The sequence below is a fragment of the Hordeum vulgare genome, chromosome 1H (assembly GCF_904849725.1).
Source record: "Hordeum vulgare subsp. vulgare chromosome 1H, MorexV3_pseudomolecules_assembly, whole genome shotgun sequence".
Lineage (NCBI taxonomy): Eukaryota > Viridiplantae > Streptophyta > Magnoliopsida > Poales > Poaceae > Hordeum > Hordeum vulgare.
Genome location: NC_058518.1, coordinates 9,475,313 through 9,498,293, shown reverse-complemented (window position 1 = coordinate 9,498,293; position 22,981 = coordinate 9,475,313). Strand labels below are relative to the sequence as shown.

General features: G+C 47.0%; 1 protein-coding gene across 1 annotated transcript; it reads right to left on the bottom strand.

Moving 5' to 3' along the window:
• Positions 1–976: 976 nt before the first annotated feature.
• LOC123441568 (E3 ubiquitin-protein ligase RDUF1-like) lies at positions 977–2,729 on the bottom strand. The gene has a single exon (XM_045117960.1). The coding sequence runs from the start codon at positions 2,421–2,423 to the stop codon at positions 1,218–1,220; it is 1,206 nt and encodes a 401-aa protein (XP_044973895.1). The 5' UTR covers positions 2,424–2,729; the 3' UTR covers positions 977–1,217.
• Between the last annotated feature and the right edge of the window lie 20,252 nt (positions 2,730–22,981).

Genomic DNA, 22,981 nt, shown 5'->3' with positions numbered 1-22,981 from the left:
CAAAGATAATGGGCAAGCACATGCCGACACATTTCTAATCAAACAAGATTAGCAAATCTTACCTCAGCTTGCACCAAACTACGAATGCACGCTCAACCACCGAAACAGACATGGATGGCAGGATTAGGGGACAGCTTAATCATTGCACCTCCAAACACACACTCCATACAATTTATAGAAGAAACATCATAATCATTCCGGTTCAGTGGTTGCATTATACTTGGTTATTGAGCATGCCTGAAAGGAGCGTTTCTTGGTTGGTTGGTTGTTCGATTTACCAGATGAAAGCTGCAGAAAAGCATGTAGCAGCACTTCAAATACTACTACTACTGTAAGAGAACACAATGAGGAGAGACCTTCAAACTTACTGCAAGGATAGCCAGCCATCAGAATATTCTGCAAGCTTTTGAGATGCCAAGGATTGCTGCAAAGGTAGACGTTAGCCTTCTCGGTTGCATAAAAAGGAGCAGTATAAAAGACAGTAAAAGATGGGTAAATTCATGTGTGGTTGCTGCCCAACTTTCTATGGCTTTACATCAGGACAGTGATGCAGGGTGACTGGCAATTGCAACACTTGCATAGATCTGAGGATAGTAAACAAATATCTTGTTTCAGATATGTCATCCAGAAGAACTTAAATATCTGAAGACGGCGGGCTACATAGAAATTTCAGCCAGGCAGATTGTTTCCCAAAAATATTAATGAGGTCCTGTTCTCTGTGGACAGATGAAATGAACATGGATGTGTTGACTCAGTGAACAATAAACGAACACCGAGGGAATCAAATCAATAATAATCAGTGATAACAACATGGAAACTATCCACAAAAGCCATGGTATATCTGCAAGAGATAGATGAGTCATCTAGCTAGCTCAAGAAGTGAGAGACCAGAGCAGAAAATATCTAGGACGATATGTTCAACTGAACCATTCAAACATTGTAAACACCAGGCCAAATTGAATAAATGAATCAAAAATCATCAAACACATTGTTTTTTGCTAGTACCAACAAAACAATTTATCGCCTAGGCTCCAAATGCTGAATTCAAAATCACAGTGGACATCTCCCCTGCGACTAATATAGCAGATTGCTGCTCCTATGTACAACACCAATTCTGTTCTACAAATCGTCGTGTCGTGTTTCCTTTCTTCTATAAATACATAAAAGCATGAAACAGAAGCAAACAGCAACCTTTTCTTTGGGTTCAGAGTTCAGGACTATCTCTGCACCATCGTGTCGGCTGCGTGGCCGTCTTCCAACCTCCAGCTCATGCTCCGGCTTCTCGAGCCATGGCTGAACGCGGCGGAATGATCCGACGCCTCGGTCATCTCCTCGGGCCTCATATGGGAGGACGAGGCGTGAGAGCTCGCCGAATGATCGCGGCCAAAGCAGGCGAACATATTGCGGAAGACGCGTCGAATTGCGCTCCTCTCAGTCGACCGGCTCTGCCTTGACCCCCACGAGATCCTCCTCGGTGCGCCGCCGTGGTTGAAACCGCCGTCCATCTCCGTGTAAACGACCGGGAGCTCCCTCTCCTCGGGTCTCCTCCCGCCGGCAAACCTCCCGACGGCGAACCCGCCTCCCGGCAGCCTCCAGATGGTCAGGCCCACGGTGGTCTCCTCCTCAGCCCCGGCGCTGGCGGCCTGTGGCCGTGAAGTGGTGTCGGTGGGCATCTCGTGGCGGCAGACGGGGCAGGAGTTGCGGAGCTGCAGCCAGGGGAGGATGCAGTCCTCGTGGTAGATGTGTGCGCAGGGCATCTCCCTGGCCTCGGCGCCCAGCTCGAAGGGCTCCTTGCAGACGGCGCAGTGGCAGTCGGCGGCGACGTGGGAGGCCGCGATGGCGACGGTGGGCATGGACTCGACGGCGGCCTTGGACGCCGGCGGGGTCTCGCGGGACCGGGTGAGGCCGCCGGCCTCGATCTGCGCGAGCTGGCCGAGCAGGCGCTCGAACCCGGACCCCATGAGGAAGTCCGACATGCTCTCCGGCAGCGGGCGGAGGCCGGAGCCCGCGCCGTCGTCGTAGAAGAGCTCGAAGCTGCTGGCCGCGGCGAGCGCGCCGTCGTCGTCGTTGCTCTCGTCCCCCGCTGGGACGCCGAGCGCCGAGCGCCGGAGCACGATGACCGGGTTGAACGGCGCGCGGTCGCCCCCGCCCCCGCCACCTCCCCCAGACGCTGCCGCGGCTGCGGCAGCGGCCCGGCGGCTGCGGCGGAGGCGGAGGTCGTTGGCGTGGTGCGCGCGCGGGCGGCGGAGGTAGGCGGCCGCGGCGGGGGGCGGCGGGTTGCGGCGCATCTCCTCGAGGAACCCGCCGCCGCAGCCCGGGCAGGCGACGTCGGCCCCGTCCTGCGCTGGCGCGGCCCGCACGAAGCGGTCGCAGCTGTAGCACCAGTACGACGCCGGCGCCGTCGCGGCGGGGGAAGAATCCATGGACCCGAGACGCACGGCAAGAAAAGACGCTGACTTTTCCTCCGTCCGGGCTCAGATCTGGCCGGCAGAGCTCAGCACGGGGCCGGTCTTCTCTCCTGCCCTCTCCCTATTCCGCCGGCGGATGGTTATAGCTGAACCTCGGGGACTGATCCGGCGACGCGGGGAGAGGAGGGCGTCGGATCGCTTGGCCGGCGGCGACGGTGGTGGGGGAGGAGGAGGAGGAGTGTTGGGAGGAAGAGGAGGTGGCCCTGTGGAGGGAGGGAGGGAGGGCCGGTTGTTGGGTGGGGGAGGGAAGGAAGGAAGGAATGGAGGAGACGGTGGGGTGGGGGGGGGGAGGGAGGGGTTTTAACCGGCGGGCGACAAATCAAAGCGCGTGGAGACGGAAGCGCGGAGGAAATGGTGGCGCCGGTGGAGTTTTATTGCGCCGTGTGGGGGATGGGGAATGAGAATGGCGTGGCGGTCTCCGACGGACGCGGCTTCGTCGCCGCTTCTCTTTTCTTGTCGCCGGCCGGAATTGCCGTCGAGGAGGTGTCGGGCCACCGTATGGGCGGGCGGACGGGCTTTGTAGTGTTGTTTCCATTCCAAAGGTAACAACACCAACTCCAACGCGCTTCACAAAAATACAAACATCTTATATAGATTCATAACCAAACAGATATCGCATACGAAGCCAAACAAAATTCAAACTGTTTTCAAATACATATGAAAACAAGACACATATATCTGTTGGTTATCAGCAACCTGCGTATACTCAATCGAGTCATCTTTCAGCTCCATGCTCAGTTAAAGCATGTACAGTCGGACCTTGCGAATCAGGTCCGTCAAACGCGCGCGCGCACGTCGCCCACCTCCACCACCTTCTGCTCCGGAAGTGGTTCCCGGCCACCGTTGGGTCCTCGTGCCTGCGTCGGGGACCGAACGCCGAAATCCGATGCGCGTGCAGCCCGTCGCGAGTGGCAGCGGGCGAGGGAGAGGGGGAGATGTTGGTCGTGCGGAGTTCGACCTCGAGTGTGCCGGTCGACCCCGAGGACGAGGTCCTCGCGGACGTCTTTCGTTGCTCGTTGACGTCTGCACAGACGGATGCGCGTCGCCTCCACCGCAAGAATGCCGAGGCGCTCCGAGTGGCCATCCATTTATCGGTTCGCGAGGCAGCAAAAGAGCAGCCCGCCACGCGAAGGAGCAGGACCGCCTGCTCCATAGGCTGTCCGACATGTTGTGCAGCTCCGACGAGGACGACAGCGACGTCTCCACCACGTCCCGCTCCGACGATGACAACAACGACGCCCCACCACACACCGACGCCTACACGGAGGAGGGGCACATGCGTGGTCGGCCGGAAGGGGGAGGGGATGGCAAGGAAATGGTGATTTCCTCCGCCCTTCCCTGTTTTGTTCATATTTTAATTATGCTCAAGTAGTATGTAGCATGACGTTGTTGATGAACTCCGATAAACTATGATCCTTTTGTTTGACGAAGCAATTCGATCCGATGAAAGATGTTGGCCTCTTATTTTACGTAGAGTTGCATGCGTTTGTATGTATATGAAGGTTCGAATACGAAAGATGCGGATGTGAAAATAAAATAAAAATAAGATGCGTCCGATCAGTTTGGACGCATCCGCGAAGGTTTGAGAGGTCGTATTTAAAGGATCGACTGTAGACAGGGTCCTCCGTCCAACACGCAATTCCCGGCGGTTTCGTACGAGCCGTGGCAGTAGTGGATGTCTCACTTTTCCGTTTCTAGCTGGAAAGGTTTTCTCGTTTTGCTCCTTGTTAAATGCACCACGCACTAGCTATTGTTTTTAAAAATGTGCACGTACTCACAATAAAATCCAAAGAAAAGGAGAAGGGACCAAGAGAAATCCTTGCTACTTTCTCTGTTCATTTTTATACGGGCGTTCTAGGTATTTTAGATATCATGCAAAACAGCTCAATTTCAGCTGTCTGAAAGGACTTATAAAAGTATTTGAGTCCCAAGTTCAGAGTTTGTAGACACCGGAGTTTGTTGGTTCGACACCGAAGATGGGTATCCATCCACGTTCGCGCTTGCACATGCGCAAGTTCGACCAATTTATATTCGCAAAAAAAGTTCGACCCATTTGATCCCTGCATTGTGAGACCCGGGCAAAGTGAAGATTGTAATGCCGCCCATCTTCGATTTTTGGTGTCGGTGAAACGGCGCTTCATTGGATTTGTTTAGAACAAAATTCGATGGTTTCTCGGTAACTTGGTTGCTGGGCTCGAAAGGATATAGATGATCGTGGCTCAAAATAAAAACACTTGGCATCACCAATAATTATCAAAGCTAATTGTTACTGTAGCTGCAAAAAGGATGCAAAACCTAATGTTCTTTTTGCCAGGAGAAAATAAGAAGAAGAAAATTGGTGCATAACATATTGTTGTTTTATTCAATTATTTTTCTTATTGACAAGAATAGAAAGTACCACCTCTGGTATAAATTAAACCCGGCTGCTCCAGTACAACTTTATCATAAATTTTGCAGATACATAGTACACTGCCATATGTACATGACAGATCTCTTTTTGTGGAACATCTACAAATATGATATATATATATATATATTTCTACCATTATCATGCTAACATAAAATGGTGCAAACGGGCTCGAGAGCACAAAATCCACCGTGGAGAATTGTCTACCTACTAGTACAAAGCAAAACATACATAGAACACTATTTTCTTGTTCTAAAAAAGACAAGGATATTTTCTCCATATCCACTGAAGCAATAAATTGGATCTTTGAATCATTCAAACTTCCCCTTTAGTAAAGAGGCCCCCAACTTTCAAATCTCCTAAAAACAAAAGCTCCATCCATTTGCCGAGCAGGGGAAATGCGTTTGTGAATTCGTCAAGATATCTTCGAACAAGAAATGCCCTCCCCCGAAACAGAAACACTAGTGTCCTTATAGCAAGACCTCTGTGCGGGTTTTTCGTAACCCCGCACCGGTGTGCCCTCTATCCAGACCATCCGGTCCGCTTCAAGATCCGCGCTATCCTATATGGAAATTTCTCCCTTTTTTGCTTCTCCGAACATTCGACCTTGTAATTTTGCGGACCAAAAGTTTTTCTCTTTGTACGGGCTCTGATGCAAGAATGAACCGTGCGGATAGACGATATGAGAGTATATAAGGGGTTCAACCAAAAATTTCTCCAAGACCTTGGCCGATCCGCCCCCCTAAATCCCTGCCAAAAACAATTATAGCTTCCTAATGAAGCCAACTAAAAACGTGTCTTGGGTTAACCTCCTTCCTTCCACATGCCTTCCTGTGAAAGGGACGATGAGAAAAAGCGATTAGGAAACGGATAACCATCCAGGTCGGACAAGCCAAGGATGGATGGGAGGGAGGACCGACGGACGGACGGAGGAGTCAGAGTCAAGGCTGGCGCGCTACCGCCTGCCGGTGCCGGCCGTCGTCGGCGACCGACGGCGACGCGCCGAGTGACCCAACACAGACCCCAGGTCGCCGCCGCCCGTTGCGTTTTCCAGCTGGATAAGAGGTTCATCATCATCATAAGATAAAAAAAAATTGGGACGAAGGAAGTATAAGAAAAATAAACATCGTCGCCGGCGGTTGCGTTTTCCAGCTGGATGGGAGTTCCATCATTTTTTTCCGAAACAAAAGGAAAAGATTACATCACACCGGCTGATCCGCGCGCCGTCCGTTAATCGGTTGGATCTCAATCCGATCGCGAACCGTTTTCTGAAACTGGATCATTGTTTCACAAAACGGTCATGAAGTTGGGCTCCTCACTTTTCCACCCCGCGCCTCCGCCTCGGCCCCAGCGACCTCGCCCTCCGCCTGCCTGTTGCCGCTCAGCCTCGCCGGAGCTGCCGTCGTTGCCATGGCCTTCCACGCCCTGCTCCCGGCCCCGTCGGCGAGCTCCCGCGACCAGGGGGCCAGCCGCCTCGCCTCACGCGACCAGGGCCCAGCCGCCGGAGTGCTGCCGCGTCCCAGCCCGCTCGCGGCTCCGCCGCAGCCCCTCTCGGCCACGCCGGCGAGCTCCCGCAACCAGGCGGCCCGCCCGTCGCCCCGCACCGCCGTAGCGCTGCCCCATCCTAGCCCGCTGCAAAAGTTTCCTGAAACATGACCTTTGTTGCAGAAAATTCTTCCGTAACAGCACCTACTCCATCCGTCCACAAATAAGTGTACACATAAATTTGTACTTAGTCAAACTTTTTAAAATTTAACCAACTTTATAGGAAATAGTAGCAACATATATGGCATGAAAATGATATTATTTGAAAACTTCATGTAAAGACAAATCTATTGATACTAATTTGATGTCATAAATGCTAGCACTTTTTTAAATAAAATTAGTCAAAGTTTAACTAGTTTGACTGGCAGAAAAGGAAAAAATACACTTATTACCGGACGGAGGGAGTATGTTTGCAGAAAGACGAAGATTTTTTTTTTCTGAAACAAGCAATTGTTTCTGATACTCGATCGTTGTTTCAGGAATTAATGGGTTCAAAGTTTATTTTTTGCAACAAAGCGATTGTTTCTGCAACTCAAACGTTGTTTCAGGAATTAAGTCCAGGAATGGATCAGACGGTTACGCGCGAGATCGAACGGCTGTCCAGATGACAGTGTTTAATAAATATCCATCGATGAATGTGCAGCAGCTCCCTTTAAATATATATGTCACGCACGCACGCACGGGAAGATGCCGGCGGTCTTTTGCGGATGCCCCCAGAACAAAAGTGCGTTGGCGCCAAGAAAGCTTTAGGCGTGATCAACGCGTGGTTAGCTTAATGGGTGGAGTTGATTAACACAGTGACTGAGAAGAAGAGACAAGAGAGTGCTGTCGCTGGCTGGCTGGGTCCTCCCCTCGACCGGAACCGGCCGGCTCCTTGATCACATGAATTGACTAAATCTATCAACTACTCCCTCCGTTTCTAAATATAAGTCTTTTAAACGATTTCACTAAAGGTCTATATACGAAACAAAATGATTGAATCTATACTCTAAAGTATGTCTATATACATCCGTATGTAGTCCACTAGTGAAATCTCTACAAAAACTTATATTTAGGAACGGAGGGAGTATTATCTATCTATATACTTCCTTTGTCCGGAATTACTTGTCGTAAAAATTGATTAAAATAAATGTATATAGAATTAAAATACATCTGGACACATCTGTTGTTCCCATAAGTATTTTCAGACGGAGAAAAGATTAACAAACAAACTAATTAAGGATCCGTCTTTATCTTTTTCTCATATATCAACTGTAAGACAGAGGTGGTGGTACACTATGAAAAGGCGCATCGAATTCAAAGAAGAACAACCGAGGCAGCCGATACGACGCCTTTCGGCATACATCACCGATCCAAGAGGATAGCAACTGTACCACACCAAAGACCCATGACTACAACTGACACACATGACACATCTCACCCGAGCATGGATTTCTCCTCGACCAACTCTGAACACCCTCGAAGACCGTCGGAGCCACGCAAATCGAAGAAGGGGAAGGCAAGTCACCAGGTTGGCCCGCTGTCGCGCAGAGGAGAGCCACATCTTGCCGCCGATGGGGAGAGACACATCGGCGAGCGACGACCATGGCCACCGCCACCGCCGCCCACTTGTTGTGTCGTCGCTAGCCACCATCGCTTCAGCACTGTCATAACTGGAGACCCGTCACATCGTAATGCCACTGAAAAAGGCACTCACAGGAACCCACCTCATCGGACATCGAAGCAACACGCAGTAGGAAATACCCCTGCGTCGCCGCGTAAAGGGCAACCTGCTACCACCGACGCCTCTCAGAGCCGACTAGCCCCGAACGACCGCCACTTTGCGAAACCAGCGAAGCTCCCTGCTGCCACCTTTCCAAAGCCAGTGCGGATTTGCGGCTTCTGTGGTGGCGGCAGGACGAGAAGGGGAGGGGTGGGTGGCGGTGTGACTTAGGGTTTCCCTTGTGTCATCAGAGGAGGGCGGCACTGGTGGAGAGGGGGAGTCTAAAACCACGAATAACAGTGTGTTGGTCCATTGTGTGGCGCCTAGGCGTCGGGCGCCACACAAAAGGGTCAGTTCTGTGAATTTTTTCCACCGAGGGTTCAGTTTGCGAGTTCTTTTAGCCCAGAAGTCAGAATTGTCCATTTTGCCAGTAAAAAGGCACCCACGGGCAACCCACCTCATCGGACATGGAAGCACCACGCAGTAGGGAATACCCTCCCGCCGCCACGTAAAGGGAAACCTGCTGCCACCTACGCCTCTCAACTAGCCCCGAACAACCGCCACTCCACGAAACCAATGAAGCTCCCTGCCACCACCTTTCCAGAGCCAGCGCGGACTTGCGGCTTCTGTGGTGGCGGCGAGACAAGAGGGAGAGGGGCGTGAGTGGCGGTGGGGCTTAGGGTTTCCCTCGTGTCATCAGAGGAGGACGACACTAGTGGAGAGGAGACGTCCAAAAACCACAAATAACAGTGTGTTGGTCCATTGTCTATACCCACACCGTGTATATGATCGACAAGTACATGTGTATCAGGTAAGGACCACGGATCCGGCGGCATGCCTGCCTGCTTGGTTTGCTTGCATGTGGACTTGCATAGTTAACAGCAGCTAGCGCCTAGGTCTACGTGTTGCTGCATCCAACGTTCAAAAGCTAGCACCAATATATGTTTGTATGCTTTTGCTGCCATGCTCCAGTTGGTTCTGCAACTTGCAGCTGATATATAGTATCATCATCTTGGTTTGCTCACCCATCCCTCGTATCCTCCATACGGCCCTGCTTATCTGATCTTCAAATCTTTCTTTTTTCATTGACAGCTATGAGCTGATCTTCAAACCGATCGTGCTGGCCGCAACTGGCTCTAATGTTTGGGGCCTCTTTGGTTCATTGGGATTCCATAGAAATTTGGAAGGATTTTATTTCTTCAGAATTTACTTCCCTTTCTATAAAGTATTTTTGCTTTTCTAGCACATGCCAATAAGTTAGTATTTGTTTTGAGGAAAAACTAGATCCCACATGCATTTTTGCAAGAAAAAATTATGTTTCTCGTCACGAGTCCTTCAAAACTAGATTCCATATGGACATGTTCTGGTGGATATATTTGTAAAGGAACTTTATTATGACGGACGACAAGTCTATAGTTTAAAACTTTTTTTTCACTCACAAACCAGTAGGTTGACCATTATGAATTTTATGTGCTAAAACAAGTTTCACGGTTTAAAAATTGTTTTGTTAAGTTTTAAGAGTTTGTCCTTGTATGTTTTTGAAACACAAATTAGCTCAATGAAAGTAACATGTAATGCAAACTTATGCTTTCATCATGTTACATTGCTTTGGGGAAACTAATGCATGCCCTAAAAGCTAACAAAAAAACATGCAGTTAATGATATGCAAGCACGTGTTTTTCAGAAACATGCCTTTCATCGCAAAATAATTTTATTAAATGATTGACTTGTACTGGTCCAAGCTAGAAAATCATTTTTACTACAAAACTTGATCTTCATTACTGAAAGTTGATTTAAAAACTACTTGTCGGAATATGCTCACGCGGGATCTAGTTTGGAAGACTAGCACTAGTGGGGACGGGGCCTTTAGCCCTGGCCCGTAAGAGGCTTTAGTCCCGGTTCACCAACCGGGACTAAAGGGGCGGGACTAAAGTCCTAACCTTTAGTCCCGGCCCTGTTACAAGCCGGGTCTAAAGGTGCTCCACGTGGGCGCCTCGTAGCACCCCAGGGGCAGGACCTTTAGTCCCGGTTCGTTACACGGGCCGGGACTAAAGAGTTTCATATTTTGCTTATTTTCGGGGTTTTTTTGAATGAAATTATTTTTGGGTTTTAGGGTTTAGGTGTTCGGGAGATTAACGTGATGCCTCGTTTGGTGTTCGGGAATTAGTTTTCATATAATTTAAATAGAAATAATTATGCATATATATATATATAAGGTTAACTTATCTTACAAGCGAGCATATATATACAATTATATGGAGATCTGAATTATCGGGACTAGAGTCCGTCTATTCGATTACATGGACGAACATCAGTAATGGCCCCTAGCTACACTAAATCGTCCTTTGTCATCTATAGCTTCCGTCCTCAGAAAGGTCGTAAGCTCCTCTGCAACAGCAATCGCGCGTTGCTCTGGTAGGACCTTCGTCGTCATGGCCGTGTGCTATATAAGAAGAGGAGATGAATATGAATATCAATCATGATAACAAAGAATGACGGGTAAAAATAGAGGTGTGAATGTTCATTGCTTACGTCGAATCTGTGATCCTTGTGCTCAGAGGTAAACGTGCGAATGGTCTCGCAAACATAGTATCCGCATAGATGCGTTCCCCGTGGCTGCTGGTCGCACTTTACTGGTCGCACTTTACGAGAATAGAATATATATAATCAAAATAATAATCTAGCATCATAAATGTATTCAAAATAGAAGTATATCATACTACTACTTACCTGAGCCGCTCTAAAGGTCAGCTTCTCATGCTCGATACCGGGAGTCACGCACTTGAACCGCTTCCAAACCCTGCCCGACAAGGATAATGATTTGCTAAGTTTTTCATTAATTGATATATCAGAAAATCATCGAAAGAGACCGATAGAGCGCAAGAATGATTGAAATTACCCTTGGAGCATGTCCTGCAGGCTTTGGAACTGTTTCAAGGGTCTCGATAATGGGTCGAAGGCATCAACTCTTCCCTTATCAATTTGAATGTCCAACAGAATCCAATGAAAGCTGCACCTGTAACTTATCAATTACACTTATAAGTGAATGGACACAACAGAGTAAAGACCCTCACCTGAAGTTGTATGGAAACAGTATGTGGTCACAGAAATTTTGATCTGTTAGAAACCTTAGAAGGTTTTCCTCCGTCTCCTTGGGATAATTAGTTAGCGTCGCTATATGTATTTTATCTGGGTCAATAAACCCAATATTTAGGATGCTCTTACTTTTACAATCCAGAATCTTCATTCTGCATAATAGAGTACAAGTTATATATAGACAATGAATTGAAATAACTAAACAAGTTATATGTAGACAACGAATTGAAAAACTTACAGACAATAGCAACTCATAAGCGATTTGTCGAGGGCGTCGCCATTGTACATTTGGAAGAGTTCATCAAAGTCGATATGGATTTGTTTGGGGCGGCCGTAGTACTCCTGTGGGACACTCAGCACGATCATCGTTCTCTCATTCTTTGATTCACTTAAGCACCATTGATGCAAGTAACGCATATTTGTTGGGAGATCATCTTTGCTGACCAAAGGCTCACCCGTGACAAACTGTGGCTTAGGGGCTACCACAACCTTGGGTATCCTGTCGTCTTGGGAAGACAACAATTCTTCAACCGAGACACCACATGCAGCCGCCAACTCCTTTGCTCTTTCTAAAGCTAGCCCCTGCACCGGAGGGGGAACATTCTCGGTTAACACCTTGAGGGGTGGGATCGACTGTTTGGCCTGTTGTCCAAGCTGAGGAACGTCTGATTTTTTCTTGCTTGTAGTCGAACTTGATTTGCTCCCACTTGCACTTGCACGTGATCTGCTCTTTTTCACTTCCTTCTGCAATGTGCGTGTATAGTCATCAGGCTTATGGTGTAAGTCATACTGTGATGGAAGGGTCGTGAAGTATTTTGCAAATGCTATTTGCTTCTCGGTGTATTCCGGGCGGGGCTCGGGTTCCTACTTTTTCATCTGCGCATCATGATGTTCCTTTGCTATCCTGGCATTTTCCTCGGGGTACAATCATAAGGTCTGATAGGAAGATTAGCATGACGTACCTTTGGGAGGGACGACCGTTTGCGCTTTGGGGTGCTCTGTGGCTTAGGAATCGTCGGCGGAGCGTTCTTGGTGGCACGCTCCCGCTTTGTATCCGGAGCGGGCGGCGGCGAAGACGGACGACCCAAGTCCGGCGGTGGTGATCGAGATGGACTCGTGTTGTGCTGGCCGACGTCATGTGGAGGGCTTGGAGGTAATGGAGGTGTAGGTGACCTGCGACGACTCGGAGGCGGTGTTGTCCTTGGGGCCGAGCCTGGAAGCTTGATGTAGTTCTTGTCCCATAGGATGACTCCACCTAGTACTTCTCCGAGTGTCCTCTCATCTTCGGGTCCAGCTATGTCGAGCTCCATATCATTAAACCCCGTCATGATTTCATCCACCCCGACTTTAGCAAAGCCAGCTGGAATCTCACGGCCATGCCAGCGTGCATCAGGGCCAGAAGGTAAAGCTTGTCTGACGGCCACCTTCATGGATATGTTCTTGAATTTCTGATGGAGTTCACATGATGTTGACTCCTTGATTCCATCCACGGGGTAGCCGGGACCGCCCTCTATCATTCTTCGTTCATCGTCGGGCGGGGCCTCAGATTCAGCCACGCTGCTTTTCCGCTTAGATGGGGCGCCGGTAATATCAAGTGCAGGATCTTCCTCGCGCGGTACTCCTCTAAGCTCATCAATCTACTTCTGTTGCTCGTTAATCCTGGCAAGCAACTGGTTGAACTTGTCATTCTCCTCATCCTGCTGCCGCTTCTTTGCTCTCTCTCGGCTTCTGTAAGTGTCTTGGTCTCTGGCAAACCCAAGCCACCACGGGTAAGAAGGACCGAAGCCTCGCGTTCGTCCTCCATGTTCGTCATTGTCGAGGACCAGTGTGAGCAAATCTTTATCTCTATCTGCAGTGAACTTTATTTGTCCCTCCTTAATTTCTTTCACTATCCTTTTCCAATTCTCCCTGGGTATCCTAAGATTGTCATTGCAGATGAGGTCCCCTGTTGTTTCGTCGTACGACCCACCATGCGCAAGGAACCAATTTCTTGCTCTCAATTCCCACTCATCACGGAGTGGTTCAGGTACGATGCCTTTATCTATCAGATCTTGCTCTTTCTTATCCCACTTTGGGATGGCAGTCTCATAGCCCCTGGCCCCAGCTTGTGGTGATATTTCTTCTTGTCGGCATTTATCTTGTTCTTTTCTGATAATGCCTAGGCATCTTCTGACTCCTTGTACTCTTGAAATTCCTTCCAGTGATTCGCCTGCTTGGCTAGATACCCCTCGAATACTGGCACTTTCTTTGTCTTCAGATAGTTTTTCCATAGCTTCTTCTTCCAGCTACGGAACAGTTCAGCCATCTTCTTTAGAGTCCACTGCTTGACTTTGGCCCTCAGTTTGTCTGCGGTGTCTTCATTCTCACATTCTGGCAGGTTGAAATGTGACATGAGATCATTCCAAAGATTATCTTTGTACCTTTCGGCGACATAGTCACTATCGGCTGCCCCTTTGCGCTTGTTCCACTCCCGAACGCTGATCGGGACGTGATCCCTAACGAGAACTCCGCATTGCTTCTTGAATGTGTCAGCGGCATTTTTAGGAAGCTTGGGTTCGCCCGTAGGAAATATCACCTCAAATGTGTAATGCGTCCGTGCATCCAACTTTCTAGTCGGGCCTCGTTTCGTAGTTTTGCTCGATGTGGAAGCCTAAGAGGGAGAAACATTCGTCAAATGAATGTATATGTATACAATATAGAGCTATCTCCAATATTTTTCACATATTACAAGTGATTGTCGAACTTCATATGTATACATCGTCGGACTTCTCCTCTTCACCGGTTCTCCATCAGTGGAGCTATCACCTTCTCCGTCATTGGACCTATCTCCTGCCCCATCGGCTTGATCTTCGTGTCGCTCGACCTCCATTCCATATAGGGAGTCGTTTAGATATGACGTCGGAGATTCAGCTGGTTCAACGTCGGGGCCGTCTTTGATTATATTTTCGAGAAGTTCTTCCTCTTCGAGGTTCCTGATATGTGGATCCATAGTTCTGCAAAAACGGACATTTGATTAACTAATAAACTAACAAACTATATAAGAGGGGTTGGAAACTTCGAAGGCTCGTTTTATATAGGAGGACCTTTAGTCCCGGGTCTTGGCTAGAACCTAAACTCTAAAATACCAGCCGGGCGGAGCCCAGTCCCGGACACTTAAGCATATACAATAGCAAAATTAAACTAGTTCTATTAATTTTCTTGCTAAAAATAAACTATTAACACTTAAGCATATACAATAGCAAAATTAAACTATTAACACTTAAGCATATACAATAGCAAAATTAAGCAATAATCTAAGAAACACTATTAACACTTAAGCATATACACTATACAATAGCAAAATTAAATGACAAAAAAAATATTTCTTCTTCTTGTAACCCTAAATTAATTTTTCCTCTTCTTCTATTTCTCCTCTTCTTCTACTTCTTCTTCTACTGCTACTTCTCCTCTTCTTCTACTACTTCTCCTCTCCTCTTCTTCTATTTTTCCTCTTCTTCCCTTTTTCTTCTTTTCTTCTCCTTTTTTTTCTTTTTTTCTCCTTCCCTTTTTCTTCCTTTCTTCTCCTTTTTCTTCCTTTCTTCTCCTTTTTCTTCTTTTCTTCTCCTTTTTCTTCCGTTCTTCTCCTTTTTCTTCCTTTCTTCTCCTTTTTCTTCCTTTCTTCTCCTTTTTCTTCCTTTCTTCTCCTTTTTCTTCTTTGCTTGTGTTGGCTGGAGTGTTAGGGAGGAGGGGGCGTGGGGCTTACCGGCCGGAGGTGTCGACGGCGCGCGGCGAGGAGGACGGGGCGGCGCGCGGTGAGGAGGGCGGCGCGCGGCGAGGAGGACGGCGGCGGCGAGCAGGACGACGACGACGGCAGGCGGCGGCGAGCAGGACGGCGGGCAGCCTGACGGCGTCGTCGAGTTCGTCGCTTGCCGCGTCGGGCAGGAGAACGAGAGGAAGAAGAAGAGAAATGGACGATTTGGGTTCAAAATTTTCTAACTCCCGCTTATACAGGTGGATCTTTAGTCCCGGTTCGGGGCTCGATCCGGGACTAAAGACCCCTTTAGTCCCGGGTGGAGCCACGACCCGGGACTAAAGGCCCTTTTTCGGGCAGACCAAAAGGCGGGAAGCACGGGCCTTTAGTCCCGGGGCGTGGCAAGAACCGGGACTAAAGTGTTGCCTATATAAACCCTCGCCCCTGCCCACCATATCCCCTGTTTTTTGGTTGTTGAAGTGTGACCATGCCATGCTCTTGCCACTCTAGTTCATGCACATGACGTGTTCGATGAAATGCCCGAGCCACTCTACTTAAGCTTTCTCCTCTCCAAGCTCGACCTCCAAGCTCCATTTTCCTTAATATTTGTCTAGGTTTGGCCGTGCACCAACTGCGAGCACCACCGTGGTGAGCCTCTTGTTCTTATCTTCTTTTTATAATCAAAAAATCTTACTTGTATGATTTAGATACATACTTGTATAAATTACTCACTTTCATTACTTTTTGTTATTATATAGTGCGATGGTTTTGGTATCCGCCTCCGTCGGCCCTCGTCCTGTCTATGATTCGGATGTAGTATATATTATCTTTTATAACTATTTGTTTTACTTAGTGTTTATGACAATTATGACGACCAATGTGACATATATTTTTTTAATCTAGGAGGTATATGAACCAGAAATTCCAACCCACATAAAAATTCTTATCGAGAAGTTAAATTTGGTTGAAAAAGAAAACAAATACTTGAAGAAAAAATTGAAAATAATTGAGGATAAGAATATGGAATTGGAGTTGCATGTCGCCGATGTCATCGATGATCGCAAGATGAAGATCGATGCGATGCGGTTGAAGATGGATGCAATGCGCTTGAAGATGGATGAAATGCGCTTGAAGATTAGGAATATTAGAAAATATGTCATTGATAAAGATGCTTGGTATCACTATGATGTTCGGTCAATTATTACCTTAGTTGCGATTTTGATCGCGTTTGTTGTTGCATTTAAATGTTTTACATAGTTGTATGTTGTTTTATGAGAGAACTTTACGTATTTATTTTTTGCAATAATAACATTTGATCACTACTGTTCTTTGGCTTTAATGTGATGATGAACTTGTATTAATTTGGTCATATGTTCTCCAATGATTTTTTGATATATTTAATTTCATAATTTTTGTGTGTTCAAAATGCACCATTCAAAGGCACATCACAAAATTTCAACAATTTCTGACTTCAATGATGAACTCATCTCTTACAAAGGGATTTCATTTTTTTGAACTTATTTGAACTCCATACTTTTTGTGTGTTCAAAATGCACCATTCAAAGGCACATCACAAAATTTCAACAATTTCTGACTTCACTTGGTATATTTCGTGCATTTACTTATTTTTTTTGAGCTAGTTGACCCTGAAATTGAAAAGCACTACAAATGAACTCTGAAAATGTTGAAAGTTGGCATGCTATCATCATTTCACCCACATAGCATGTTTTAAAAAGTTGAGAGGGCTACGACAAAAACTGGATGCACTTCGTGTACAAAACGGACAATCTCTCTCGAAGTATCATGGTTTCGAACGAGAACTCATCTCTTACAAAGGGATTTCATTTTTTTGAACTTATTTGAACTCCATACTTTTTGTGTGTTCACAATACACCATTCAAAGTCACATCACAAAATTTCAACAATTTTTGACTTCATTTGGTATATTTCGTGCATTTACTTTTTTTTTTGAGCTAGTTGACCCTGAAATTGAAAAGCACTACAAATGAACTCTGAAAATGTTGAAAGTTGGCATGCTATCATCATTTCGCCCACATAGAATGTGTTAAAAAGTTGAGAGGGCTACGATAGAAACTGGATGCACTTCGTGTACAAAACGGACAATCTCTCTCGAAGTATGAGGGTTTCGAACGAGAACTCATCTCTTACAAAGGGATTTCATTTTTTTGAACTTATTTGAACTCCATACTTTTTGTGTGTTCAAAATGCACCATTCAAAGGCACATCACAAAATTTCAACAATTTTTGACTTCATTTGGTATATTTCGTGCATTTACTTTTTTTTTGAGCTAGTTGACCCTGAAATTGAAAAGCACTACAAATGAACTCTGAAAATGTTGAAAGTTGGCATGCTATCATCATTTCACCCACATAGCATGTGTTAAAAAGTTGAGAGGGCTACGACAAAAACTGGATGCACTTCGTGTACAAAACGGACAATCTCTCTCGAAGTATCAGGGTTTCGAACGAGAACTCATCTCTTACATGGATACTATGAAAATGAAAAGTGTTTGAAATTTAGTACATTCCATACATGCATTACATAAAAGGTTTAATACATTATTACATTATTGCACCAATATTCCTATCTATTATTTCTATTTTCTTCTGGGTCGTAGCCATGGAGAATCTTCATCATTGAGTAGGATGCTTGGGTCAATTTTCACATTGAAGGGCGGAATTTCATGAAACTTATTATAATCTTCTGACATGTCTGTCTTGTCATCTACTCCCACGATGTTTCTTTTCTCTGAAAGAACTATGTGGCGTTTTCGCTCATCGGACGATATCTTCTTTTGCTGATTTCTTTTTCTCGTTAATGTAGACATGTCCTTCACATAGAAAACCTGAGCGACATCATTTGCTAGGACAACTGGCTCGTCCATGTACGCAAGATTGTTGAGATTCACTGTTGTCATGCCGTACTTTTGGTCTACAACTACCCCGCCTCCTGTCAGCTTCACCCATTTGCACCGAAATAAAGGGATCTTAAAAGTAGGTCCATAGTCAAGTTCCATATCTCCTTTATGTACCCGTAATATGTTTCCAAACAGTGCCCATTCTCGTCTGTTGCATCAAAGCAGCCACCACTATTTTGGTTGGTGCTCTTTTTATCTTGGGCAACCGTGTAAAATGTATTCCCATTTATCTCATACCCTTGGAAAGTACATATAGTCGAAGATGGTGGCCTGGCCAAACAGTACAACTCATCTCCAACGGTGTCGTCATTCATGAGATGTGTCTGCAACCAACTGCCGAAAGTCTTCTCGTGTTCCCCTTTAATCCAAGAGTCAGCCTTCCCCGGGTTTTCGGAGCGTAGAATATTCTTGTGTCTCACGATATACGGAGCCACCACGATGGAATTATGTAGAACTGTGTAGTGTGCTTGAGAGAAAGAATGCCCGTCCATACATACTTTTGCTTTCCTTCCTAGTGTGCCTTTTCTTGTCAGCCTACCCTCATACCGAGATTCAGGAACACCAATCGGCTTAAGGTCAGGAAGAAAGTCCACACAAAACTCAATGACCTCCTCTGTTCCATAGCCCTTGGAGATGCTTCCTTCTGGCCTAGCACGGTTACGAACATATTTCTTTAAGACTCCCATGAACCTCTCGAAGGAGAACATATTGTGTAGAAACACAAGACCGAGAATTCTAATCTCTTCGACTAGGTGAACTAGGAGGTGTGTCATTATATTGAAGAAGGATGGCGGGAACAACAACTCAAAGCTGACCAGACATTGGACCACATCAATCTGTAACCCTGATAGACTTTCTCGATCGATTACCTTCTGAGAAATTGCATTGAGGAATGCACATACCTTCACAATTGCCAGGCGAACATTTTCCGGTAGAATTCCCCTCAATGCAACCGGAAGCAATTGCGTCATAAGCACGTGGCAGTCATGAGACTTTAGGTTTTGGAATTTTTTGTCTTTCATATTTACGATTCCCTTTATATTCGACGAGAAGCCAGTCGGGACCTTGATACTGAAAAGGACTTCAAAGAAGATTTCCTTCTCTTCCTTAGTAAGAGTGTAGCTGGCACGCCCTTGAAACTGCCCTGGATGCATGCCATCTCTTCCTTTATGACGTTCCTGGTCCCTCCGTGCTTCCGGTGTATCTTTTGACTTCCCATACAAGCCCAGGAAGCCTAGAATATTCACGCAGAGATTCTTCGTTAGGTGCATCACGTCGATTGCCGAGCGGACCTCATGGACTTCCCAGTAGGGTAGCTCCCAAAATATAGATTTTTTTCTTCCACATGGGTACGCCCTTATCAGGGCCTTTAGGAACAGGTTGGCTGCCAGGACCCTTTCCAAAGATTACTTTTAAATCTTTGACCATATCAAATACTTCAGCACCAGTACGGATGACAGGCTTCCCCCGGGGTTCTGCCTTGCCATTGAAATGCTTGCTTTTTTCTTTAAGGGATGCTTGGGCGGAAGAAAACGACGATTGTACGGATACACATTCTTCCTACAGTTGTCGAGATATATACTTTCTGTCTGATCCAAACAGTGCGTGCATGCATTGTATCCCTTGTTTAACTGTCCTGAAATGTTACTAAGAGCAGGCCAATCATTGATGGTTACGAAAAGCAACGCTCGAAGGTCAAATTCCTCTTGTTTGTGCTCGTCCCACACACGTACACCTGGTTCGGCCCACAGCTGTAAAAGTTCATCAACTAATGGCCTTAGGTACACATCAATATCGTTGCCGGGTTGCTTTGGACCTTGTATAAGCACTAGCATCATAATGAACTTCCGCTTCATGCACAACCAAGAGGAAGGTTGTAGATACATAGAGTAACGGGTCAGGTGCTGTGACTGCAACTCTGCTCCCTAAAAGGATTCATGCCATCTGTACTCAGACCTAACCATAAGTTCCTTGCGTCAGCTGCAAATCTCGGGAACTCTCTCTCGATTTTTCTCCACTGCCGACCATCAGCGGTGTGCCTCAACTTATCGTCTTTCATACGATCTTCCATGTGCCATCGCAACAACTTCGCATGATCTTTATTTCTGAACAAACGTTTCAACCGTGGTATTATAGGAGCATACCAAATCACCTTGGCAGGAACCCTCTTCCTGGGTGGCTCGCCCTCAATATCACCAGGGTCATCTTTTCTGATCTTATACCGCAATGCAATGCATACCGGGCATTTATGCATATTCTCGTACTTCTCACCGCGGTAGAGGATGCAGTCATTAGGGCATGCATGTATCTTCTGCACGTCTAATCCTAGAGGGCACACAAGCTTCTTTGCTTCGTACGTGCTGGCGGGCAATTCGTTCTTTCTTGGAAGCATCTTCTTCATCAGTACCAGCAACTTTTCGAATGACGAGTCAGTCACACCGGTCTCTGCCTTCCACTTCAGCAATTCCAGTGTGCTACCCAGCTTCTTCTGGCCATCTTCACAAATTGGGTACAACAATTTGTTGTGGTCCTGTAACATCTGCTCAAACTGCAACCTCTCCTTTTCTGTGTCGCAACCTCGCCGTGCATCAGAAATGACCCGGCCAAGATCATCAGCGGGCTCATCTGGTTCCCGTTCTTCATCCTGATCTTCTTCTTCATTGTCTTCCATTGCGGTATCAGCATACTCAGGGAACATAGATCGGTAGTTGTCATCATCGTTCTCTTCTTCTTCATCGTCGTCTTCCATCATAACCCCTCTTTCTCCGTGCTTCGTCCAAACATTATAGCCCGACATAAAACCGGACCGAAGCAGGTGGCTCTGAATGACTCTTGAGGAAGTGTAATCCTTCTCATTCCGACATTCAACACATGGACAAAACATATAGCCACCACCATGCTTGTTCGCATCGGCTGCATCTCGAAAAGGATGCACGCCTTCTCTGTAAGCGGCTGTGCGTCGATCACCGTACATCCATGGGTGGCTCATCTGTGTTATACGACAGTATATCAAATACAATCACGATCCTAAAAATTAGTACCGCACGGTCCAAACGAGGAAATATAGTTGCTAACCTTTTAGAATAAGTAGAAATAAAGAGGAAGAGGTTTAAGTGTGGCTCAGACATCTCATATCGTAGTTGTGTTCGGTGAACTGAAGCGGCATCGCTCTAACACACATTTCAACAAACACCTCTAGTGCATCAAAAAAAGTGGAGAGCAAGCACCCACCCACAATCCTCCATCCAAGAAAAATGCAAGGAAGAGGGGAGAGGGGGGCTGTGCTATATATAGGCAGAGGACTTTAGTCCCAGTTTGAGACACAAACCGGGACTAAAGGTGACGCACATGCGGGCTGCCCACCGCGTAGCCCTTTAGTCCTGGTTTGGGACACGAACCGGGACTAAAGGCACCTTACGGACCGGGACTAAAGCCTCGAGGGAGGCAGTGGGAATTGGGGCGACGTGGCCGGGCCTTTAGTCCCGGCCCAGAGGCAGGCCGGGACTAAAGGGTCCAGGCCAAAGGCCCGTTTTCCACTAGTGTAGTCGAGAGGAGCACACCGGTAAAAAACAGATTTTGATTTGCATGTTCGGTTTGAAAGCAATGCATTTTTTATGTTTGACACAGTTTTGCGACATCTATTTCGGCTCCATATAATTTGTTGTTGATTTTGGTATGTAATACATTTTGCATGAGCCCACAGATGAAAAAAGGATAGTAACTGAAACAAGGCAAAGAGTGTTGTAGCCCTTCGAATGCTCCATGGTGCACATGTGCTAAGAATGCCACGGAGGCAAAAAAAACTAGCATGTCAAAGTAATTAAGGAGACAAGACAATACTTTGGTTACCCAGAAATAAACAATGTCAAGCACTTGAATCTAGACAAAAAAATTATGCATAAGAGTTTGACTACTAAACAATTAAATGAAGAAAACTTAGCTACAAGAATAAGCATATATACATTGATGTGTGTAATTGCTAATACTTCTCATGCACTTCACACATTGTCTAAGCATTGATACGAGCCTTTGGCAATCAGCCAAGCGTTTCTTGTGCGTTCGTGTGGTACCGGCCGGCTGGCCGCTGTGTGCATACGTGAGATACTAGTTGATTGGAGTTGGCTAAGCTATACTAGTACGTGGGTGCTAGCTTCCAACGTATACATCTCGGCGTAAGAGAACCTCGACGGGACCGTCTTAGCTTCGCTTCGTCATCGTTCATCGCCGGTCGTGACGTGTCGCCAGAAAGTACTCGGCGACATGGTCTGGATCAACAATTGGTATCTAGAGCGAGGTTAATCTTCTAGTAACGGAAGATCATGTCGAAGGACGACAAGACCAAGCAGCTGGCGGCGTACTCCGGTGCGGCTAAAGTATTTGCTGCTCCGACGAGTTCGTCGTACCCACGATTTGATCGCGAGAACTTCGGGGTCTGGAAGGCAGTGATGGAGTGTGGTCTCCGCGCCAACGTGTTGTGGGACGCAGTCGATCCAGGAGGCGACGCTTTCAAGAAGGGGGAGCCGAGCACTCGAAGGATCGGCAGGCGGCATCAGCGATTTACTCGGTGATCTCGATGGATGTCCTTCAACACCTGATCGCCAAAGAAACGGCGAAGGAGGTGTGGGATACCTTGGAGCTCATGTTTGAGGGACACGACCGCGTCAAGCAAGCCAATCTCCAAACTCTCTTAAGGAACTATGAGACTTTGGTCATGGGCGACAATGAGTCCGTGGACGCGTTTGCTTCACGGGTAGCTACTCTCGTCAATCGGATCCGCGCACTTGGAGAGAATCTAACGCAGGCCTCGGTTGTCCGTTGGTTCTTGCGTGCGGCTCCTCCCCGGTACCTGCAAATTGTCACGGCGATCGAGCAGTGCGTCGATCTCGCGACCCTCTCCATGGATGATCCCGTTGGACGCTACAAGGCTCACAACAAGCATATGAGGTACAGTCTCGGGGACGGGAGGAACGATGAGCTTGTCATGCTCACGCGGGCTCAGTGGCAGGCGCGGGACTCAAGGAGAGAAGGTGAGGGCTCTAGTAGTTACGCTCGCCAAGATCGTGTGCCAAACGAACAAAATCAAAAGGACGTCAG